We start from the raw sequence: 8832 nt of genomic DNA, 5'->3' as shown, positions 1-8832 counted from the left end.
GCTCCTGTGGAGCGTCTTTGGAGTCAAGCTGCCAGTGTTTCGGATTTTCTAAATTTGCGTCATTTATTAATTATTATGAGTCACAGGACTCATAAGTTTCATATTTCGCTTTATGAAAAGCATTTTCGCGAAGAGAGGAGGCTTAATGCGATTTCTTTTAGCCGATGCAATGTCCGTGGCGGTGCTAAAGACCCGTTCGATCTCTCCTCCCGAAGCGGGCACCCCGAAGAGCTTCTTTGCTATCAAAGCCAACAACGGGAATCGATGGGCGTTTACTTTCCAATAACCCAAGGGACTAAAGCGCAAGTCAGAAGGACAATTATTGTCAGGAGAGCAATGATTGTCCGTCTGCAGAGTCTGCAGACGACAAGAAAGGTAAATACTAAACAGTGGCTGGGTGGTACAGGAAAAAAATTCTAAATTGGAAAAAAATCCGAAAAAAATCTTTATAAAGGATTTGGATTTGATTTGAAAAAATCCGGGTTTTTTTTTGTGGGGATCAAATCCGATCCAAATCCAAGCCATTGAAAAATAAGGCAAATCCAAATCCCTTAAAAATCCGGGAGGATTTGGATTTGATTGGATTTGGATTTGATTTGAAAAAAAAAATCCGAAACACTGCAAGCTGCTTTAATTCTTACTGTTTGACGGGACAAACTGTCTGATAGTTTTCTTGAAATTTTGATTCTTTTAAAAATTGCCCTCGTTGTATAGTTATGGGTATTTCGCTCGGTGCATAGTAAATCTGTTGTCAATAAAAGTTTTGATGTATTGCTGACGTAACGTCATACGTTTGACTTATTGGAATAAGTGAGTTACGTTGACGTAATTTTTTTGACGTATGACTTATACGTATTTCAATACGTCATTAAAATACCGTTGGCGTTCGCATCACTGTATATAAATATTTTATATGCATATAATATGTAAATATTATATGTGACATAGTAATTTCCACCATAACGAGGAAGATCTTCCGCATTCTCCGTCGGTATTACCAAATCTGCAGAAAGCTATAAAGAAAGTCTAAGATAAATAAGACGCGACGCAGGAAATAAAGTTTTTCATCGAATCTGTTTAATTCTACAGTAAAGATATATATACCTATAGTGTATCTACTCACACTACATAGACATTCATATAATGAAATACCATTATATATTGCTCTTATATACCATTTGACTATATACAACATACTATACAGTACCCACCAAACGATTAGGTACACACCCGTTTGTTAGTGCATTCTTATGGCGCTACGGGTCTCAGGAAAACTTAAATATCTTTTTACTGGTAAGGACTAAATTTTGTTTTCTTTTTTCCTATATCAGAAGAGAAAGTGCTCTAAAAGTTATCTTAACATGCAAAAATTGTAGAAGTTACACCCAGGGCGCTAAAGTATCGTTCACATGATTAGGTACACCACTTTCCTCTCCATAAATGCCATGTTAATACCGGCGTTTCCAAAAATATAAATAAAATACTTCAAAAGATCCTTAAATTAATTTTTTTGTGCCGAACGACGCGATTTTCTTTACTCTATTAGAATATAGTGCATGTTTTTGAATTATTTGAACAAAAAAAATGCTTCCCTATAACTCAAATTTGTTACACTCAAATGTTTTACAGAAAAAATTAAGATTTGTGCTTGCGCCACCAGGGGCACTGGGATCAATTTCAAGTTCTCAGATATTATTTCTTCGAAACTTCGGCCAAAAATCAAAAATTTGCCCTTTTGATGGCCGAAAGATTTTGCTTTACATAATTTTTATAAAACCTACGCTCGAAACCTGGCGTAAGGTGATCTGGAGAAACTACTTATGCAAAACTTATGGCATAAGGTCCCATATTGACTGACAGCATGCTTCTTGAACTTTTCGTTTTCAGCGAAAGGTTACTTTCCAGTCTTAACTTTACTTTCGGAATTAAAAATTTTTTCAACGAAACTTTTGTTTCGTGTGACATCACTTGGTGTAATTAAATAAAGGCAAAAAACTTTCGCACGAATTATGGCGAAATTTACACATTTTTAATTAATACGGAATAAATATGATTTAAAATATCAGTCTGACAACACTATACAAATAATATCAGACGAATTGATCCCTAGTTGATTTTTCTCAGTAACTGAATACGTGAGTCCCGTTTTTTTTTCTTTCAAATGAAATGACTAGTCATTAGATATGGAAACGCGATTCCACTTGCAAGGCTCAAGCCTTATTAGAGAAAATGTTTTTGGAGAACAAGATTGAGCCAAGTGCCCTTCCCGCATTTGTATACAAGCAGTCGCCCGAGTTTCAAAAATACTCGTTGAATGTGTTCAGAACAGCATTCAACGAGATAAAAGCTAAATCTGGCCTTGCATGTCAGTAATTAACACTTACTCTCTCTACTTCTCGCATTTATTATATACAAATTAAAATTTTTCAGTGAAGCCATATAGTCACAATGCAGCTCTTTGTTTTGATGAGGCCAGTGATGTCAGCCCTGGAGTTTCCCTTCATAAGCGCGTCATACTATTTGAGGGCAAGATAGAAGGGATGAACGATTTCGACTCGCTCATCGTGCACGGCAATCAACCTGTGCAGATGTCGGTCTATCAGGATCCAGTAACTAGACGTGAAAAACTCGTCGTCGTTGTCGCCCTCATTGGGGGTGTGGGTGACGCCAAGTTTTCGCTGGTGGGAGATGGCCCAGGAACTAGGACTGCAAGGATCGATTATTCCTGGCCCGTTACTGCAGTCGACATCGAAGCTATATTTCAACAAGAAATTCAAAATGGAGAAATTCCCTCCTGTCACCCTTTGATTGAAGCCCTTAAAAAAGATCTAGAAAAATCTCGTTCGAGTGTTGAGGAAATCTCCAGAGGAATGGAGTTAACCTTGCCCATTTCGGTGCAAACTGTGGCTAACTCCATATCCATTACGGGGAAAAGAAACAAAGACGGAACAAAGTATCTCGTTGTCATATTGATGGGATACCAGACTGCGTATACAATAAAAGAAAAAGATAAAATCGTTATTTTCAAAGATATGTGAGTACTTTGTTTATAATTTGCTTTGTCCTTTTGTTCTTTTTTTTTTATTAGAATAAACATGTTTTTCAGTAAATTTTTTGTTTTAAATTGATCTTAACTTCATATAATAATACTTTTACCGCAGCTACCAGGGTTTACACCCTAGCGGTGTTGTACGGGCCTAACTAAAACTCGGGGGTCGGGGCTCGGGGGCCGTGGGACTAAAACTCGGGGAATGGACTCGGGGGTCGCCATTTTCCCCGAGCTTTAGTGTGTTCAAAAGGGGTGACGGGTAAACAAAAAAAGGCTAAAACTCGGGGAATGCACTCGGGATTTTCGAGTTTTAGTACCCCGAACCCCGAGCCCCGGCCCCCGAGTTTTAGTTACGCCCGTGTTGTACCAAAGCGCAAAAGCCGCTTTGGTTCCAACCCTACTCACCCGATAAAGGAGTGAAAAACATCTAATAGATGTTTTTCACTTTGAAATTTTCAGTCATTTTTTCCACAATTAGGAAATTGCTCGAGATCGCGTAGCGATCGATGAGCAGTTGGAATTGTATGAAATTAGAGAGACCTTAACTGGGTGTGGACACGATGTATTACAGCCATTTGACGCAACACAAAAACAAAAGAAAAACGGATTGTCTTCTTCGGGCGATAACGCCCCTTGCCACCTCAGACCTTTGAGGCTTCCTATGCATAACTAATAAATAGTAATTCTTCTGTGGGTAACGGAATCCTCTGCATCTTGATGAATGAGTGACGGTCAATAGCCATTGCCGCGACCCCTGTGAATACAAAAAAGAACATTTATCAACTGTTGGGATGGTGGGTGGGTGCACTTATAGTTAAGGTCTCTCTAATTTCATACAATTCCAACTGCTCATCGATCGCTACGCGATCTCGAGCAATTTCCTAATTGTACTCAATTAGCTCCACCTTAACTGGGTGATTTAGAAGTCTAGTATTCACTCTACTCCCAGAATTGCATTTTGGAAATTTTCGGAGACGATTCTTTTATTATAGTGTGAGGAAAACACACTTTCCGTTGCCCAGCTACCCGTACGAAGGATTGTTTCGATAGGCAGGCCGGAAGATTTAGCTTTGGAGGCCGAAGCCCCGCGGGTAGAATGAGCGCTATATACCGATGTGTCGACCCCTGCGTCGGCTAACACCGATTTAATCCAACGGGCAATAGATGAAGCTCCGATTGGAGCGTGTGGAGATTTAATGCCCAAAATCAGGCTGGAAGGGGGCCGGCTTTCTCTGAACGATCGAGTCAAATTTACGTACCTTTCAAGGCACAGGACTGGGCAAAGGTTGGAAGGGGGGTCCAGTTTACACAAAGAGAAGGATTGGATATCGTTCGACTTGCGTTGATTCTTCCTCAGCTTCAATAAGGCGAACTTCACGACTGGACCCGAGAAAACTATTGACTCCGAATCAATTGCTGCAATTTCGGAAACTCTAAATAAGGATGTAAGAGCTAACAAGATGACAAGTTTATGCGACAAGGAGGTGAGGCTCAAGTCTACATCCGGTCCAAGTGATTGTAAATGGCGCAAGACAACCCCGACATCCCAAAATTCGGCATATTTTGGCTTCGGTGGAGTGGAATTAAAAATTCCCTGCATTAACTTGATGACTAATGGATGCTTGCCGACATCATAGCCTTCCATCTGTTCCAGCGTACCCGAGAGCATCGAACGATACACATTGATCGATCTATAAGCCAAACCTTTTCCGTGGAGGTCGGACAAAAATTCTAGAATCGTACCTAGAGCAGGAGACACGGGATCTTGATCCCGTTCCGTACACCAACTGACCCAACCGTTCCAGCAGCTCTGGTAGGCAGTTGATGTGGCCTCACGATTTCCTGCCAGGAGTAGGTGGACCACTTTGTCCGAAAGGCCTTTGTTTTCGAGTCTTTGCCTGATAAGGCCCATGCGACCATTAGCAGTGACCCTCGAGCCAGCAGTGGATGAGGGTTCCCTTCCGGATCCGACAGTAGATTCGCCACCGGTTTCAGGATACGAGGCGGTTGGTATGCCAACTCCATTATTGTTGGCCACCAAGGTTGTGCTGGCCAGACCGGCGTCAGCAGAAGCGCATCCGCTTGATCCCTCCAGATCTTTAACAAGCATCTGTGAATGAGTTTGAACGGCGGGAACGCATAGCCTCTCAATTTGCCCCAATCCCTCGTGAATGCATCCACTGCCATCGCGTCCGGCTGTGGCTGCCAACTGATGAACTTGTCCAGCTGACGGTTCCAAGCTGCTGCAAATAAATCTATTTGCGGGTTCCACAGGGACGCTATTTGCTGGAAATAGTCCGGCCGTAGTTTCCAATCGCCGGCTTCCAGATTCAGCCTGGACTGGTGATCTGCAACCACATTCAAAATACCTGGTACGTGTACCGCCTGGATCGCAATCTGTATACTTTCACACCAAGATACGATATCTAACATGATAGCGTTCAGATTGGCTGACTTGGTCCCACCTGCTTTGTTTACATATTGCACTGCCGTGAAATTATCCATCATAAGACGGACGGAAATTCTGCATAAATTCCCCGTAAAAGCTTTCAATGAAAACAGACCCGCCAGTAATTCGAGCTCATTAATGTGTCGATCCCTGTCATCTTCCGACCAAGGGCCTCTTGTCGTAACACCGTTTTGTACTCCCCCATCCTTTTTTGACGCGTCCGAGTATATAATAATATCGGGTTCTACAGCTGTCATGGCCCGGCCGTTTAAGGATTCAATGTTGTCAACCCACCATTTTAGATTGTCCCGCGACTCTCTGTCTAGCTTCACGATAGCGCTAAGTGATCCATTGAATCTAGAATTTTCATTTATATGAAAACGTTGCAGTGCTCTGTAGTGGGCCTGTGCGAAAGGAATGCATTTGACTGCCCAAGCTAAATTCCCTAAAATTTTCGAAATCTCCCGGAGCGAAGCTGTTTCACGCTTCATTAAGTCGTTACTTAAATACAAAATTTCGACCAACTTTTCCTGACGAAGAGAGAGGGAAAGGTGGAGGGAATTTACAATCAAACCCAGATATTCAATGATCTGCGTTGGCTTTTCGATAGTTTTTTCAATGTTTATTAAAAAACCGCAGTTTTCTAATATTTCTTTGGCTAATAAAAAATCTTTCCTCGCCCCTTCCTCGCAATTGTTAAGCAAAAGAATGTCGTCAAGGTAAATTATGAGACGGACCCCTTGTTTCCTTAGGAAAGTTATGACTGGCTTTAAAACTTTAGTAAAAATCCAAGGCGCGGACGACAAACCGAAGGCCAGGGTTTTAAACTGATAGAAAACCTCCCCCATTTTACTTTTACAAACTTCCGATCCTCCTTGCGCAGGGGAGGGTTAGATACGCATCTTTCAGATCGATTTTAGTAAAGAAATCACCTGGGCGGATCAGCTCTTGGAGGAGGGGAATACCTTCCATTTTAAAGTGAACGGGCCTAACAAATTTGTTGAGCGCTTTTAAATTTACGATGGGCCTGAAACCTCCTGTACGTTTCGGGATCACAAATACACCACTGATAAAACCCCCTTCTGGTTCGATCGGTTCGATGGCCCCCTTTTCCAAAAGAGATTTTACTTCCTGATCACAGATTTCTAACTGATCTTTGCCCATCTGCATATTACCCTGGGGGTGTGTTTGAAACGGGGGGGACACGAAATCAATTTGGACGCCCTCGCTTACACTCTGAATGATCCACGGATCATTCGAAATCGAGTGCCAGAAATCTACGAAAAATTTTAACCTACCCCCAACAGGAAAGTTCGAGGGCGTCAAAAGTTGAGTTAGAGGTGTAATTTTCATTCATATTGGTGGTAGCCTGCGGGAGTTATTGGTTTACGACACTTTTTTTTTAAGGAAAAAAAGCGCAGTAACTCGCTTACAGTTACAGGGCGGACTTTTTTCAGTAAAAAATTTGATCGCTAAAAACTAAATCCCGCAGGCTACTACCAAAATGAATGAAAATTACACCTCTAACTCAACTTTTGACGCTGAATCGGAATATCAGGTCAGAATAAGCCTTAAATGAAAACACGTTTGTGTAATTAACCGTGACCGAATTTTTATTTTCACGCACGCTACTATGCGGCTGAACCACTAACATTAATAAAAATTACACCTCTAACTCAACTTTTGACGCTGAATCGTAATATCATGTCAGATTAAGTCTGATATCAACATAGGCATGTATAATTAACTGCGAAATAATTTTATTTTCACGCGCACTCGGATAGGCCTATAAGGATGACGAATAATGTTAATGAAACAAATCAAAAACCTCATAATTATACTTTTATTCCCTTTCATCAATAGCTCCATTTCAAAAGTAGCCCTAATTACAGGATTAGCATAACTATATATAAGAGAGTTTTAAACGATCGATATTAATTGTTTCCTTCATTGTCCTCGTCAGCGTAGTCTTGATAATCGTTTGTCTCTTCGTCGCTGTAATCCTGGTAATCAGCAGTCTCCTCTTCGCTATCTTCTTCGTATGCTTCATTTTCCTCATCACCATCTTCTTGAATATTATCTAATAGAAGGTCTTCGATGCCATTTTCAATGTCGTAGGCGAACGTGTCTTCATCCAAAAAGTCGGATTCAACATCAGCCTGAATCTGTTTCCCTTTTCACTATAGAATATACAGGTAATTAAAAGTTTAATGAACAAAACATGTTACTTATCTAAACTACTTACATTGGTATTTTTTAACCAACGCAGTCCAAGCGACTACTGCAGCATGACATTCTGGTGTTTTCATAAACTCACCTGCAAGATTCCCATACCCACTGACGTCAGTGGACCATTCCTGTACATTTTGGGATGCAGACAGCGTAAAATGGTCCATTCCATTTTCGAAGGCTGTTTTAGATTGCTTTAAAATTGTGAAGTGTTAATATGTGTCAGAAATATGGTAGCTTTATACTTACAATGCTGTGAATGGATGTACGTCTGGAGCTGCAGGTTCCTTTGGACTTTTTAAAATCCAACCAAAGGGCTGGGCGGGTTGGATAACTGGGAATTTCAACAAGGCCTTGTGCAGTTCTTCTTCTTGCCTTTCTCTTTTCCTCGATATTTCTCCTATAAGAAAAGAATTAAATTAAGTAACTTATAAGCATATACATCTTAAAAACATACCCTAATATCTTTAAAATAAGTTAAATCGTATCCTTTCCCAAACTCAAACTTTTCTGTTTCGGCTACATCATCGATGGGATTTCCCGTTTCTTCCTCAGATGGCACACTTGTCATTGTAATAATAATGAAAATCTAAGATTCTAATCTAAAACTACAACTACATAAAAGAATACTGAAAAGAAAAGATAACCAACAAAATTAATCCATTGCAGACTGCATGTAGCCTATTCGTGTTTATAATGTGTTGTAGCCCTTCGCCACCACGAGCGCTACCGTGCCTACGGTCGTCGGGGCGAACCCTACCACTTTCTATTGTCCCCCGAGAAGCCGGTAGGGTTCGCCCCGACGACCGAGATCAAGTTGTCGAAAAAACAACAACCAGTGTTTCACGATTTCTTTAAAACGAAGTATATTTAAGAGAAAAGGGGGTCACATAAAATTTATTTTTTCTACACCCGAATTTGTAAGTAAAATTAAGTAAAAATTCAAGGGACACGGGGAAGGGCTATATAAAATTATAGTATAAAATCTAAAAATCCATATGAATTACATATACCCGAAAATGCGTGTGTGTGAAGCACGTAACCTGTAGGGAAAAGGGGAAACGACTGATATCCACTGGAAATCGTACGACCTGACCCCTACCGA

The 8832-nt window shown here is 40.8% G+C and overlaps 1 protein-coding gene and 1 long non-coding RNA gene across 2 annotated transcripts; one reads left to right on the top strand and one right to left on the bottom strand.

The window, feature by feature from the left end:
• The first annotated feature begins 336 nt into the window (after window positions 1-336).
• LOC116930516 lies at window positions 337-3038 on the top strand. Its single transcript, XM_045166957.1, has 3 exons — window positions 337-375; window positions 2182-2365; window positions 2431-3038. Exons 1-3 carry the CDS (start codon window positions 337-339, stop codon window positions 3036-3038), a joined length of 831 nt encoding a protein of 276 aa, XP_045022892.1.
• A 4285-nt stretch (window positions 3039-7323) lies between these two features.
• Window positions 7324-8443, bottom strand: LOC123466827. The gene is made up of 4 exons (XR_006641556.1): window positions 8185-8443; window positions 7977-8127; window positions 7744-7921; window positions 7324-7678 (listed from the first exon to the last, which is right to left on the bottom strand). It is a non-coding gene; the product is annotated as an uncharacterized LOC123466827 (long non-coding RNA).
• Window positions 8444-8832: the final 389 nt, after the last annotated feature.

Source organism: Daphnia magna, unplaced genomic scaffold, assembly GCF_020631705.1.
Source record: "Daphnia magna isolate NIES unplaced genomic scaffold, ASM2063170v1.1 Dm_contigs118, whole genome shotgun sequence".
In the NCBI taxonomy this organism is placed as follows: Eukaryota; Metazoa; Arthropoda; class Branchiopoda; order Diplostraca; family Daphniidae; genus Daphnia; species Daphnia magna.
This window is presented reverse-complemented; position numbering and strand designations above follow the sequence as displayed.

Excerpts from the sequence above, each read along its gene's own strand:
- LOC116930516 (XM_045166957.1), top strand. The coding sequence starts at position 337 with ATGATTGTCCGTCTGCAGAGTCTGCAGACGACAAGAAAG. Across the intron at positions 376-2,181 it reads GTCTGCAGACGACAAGAAAG|ATATGGAAACGCGATTCCAC; the intron begins GTAAATACTAAA and ends ACTAGTCATTAG. Across the intron at positions 2,366-2,430 it reads AGCTAAATCTGGCCTTGCAT|TGAAGCCATATAGTCACAAT; the intron begins GTCAGTAATTAA and ends AAAATTTTTCAG.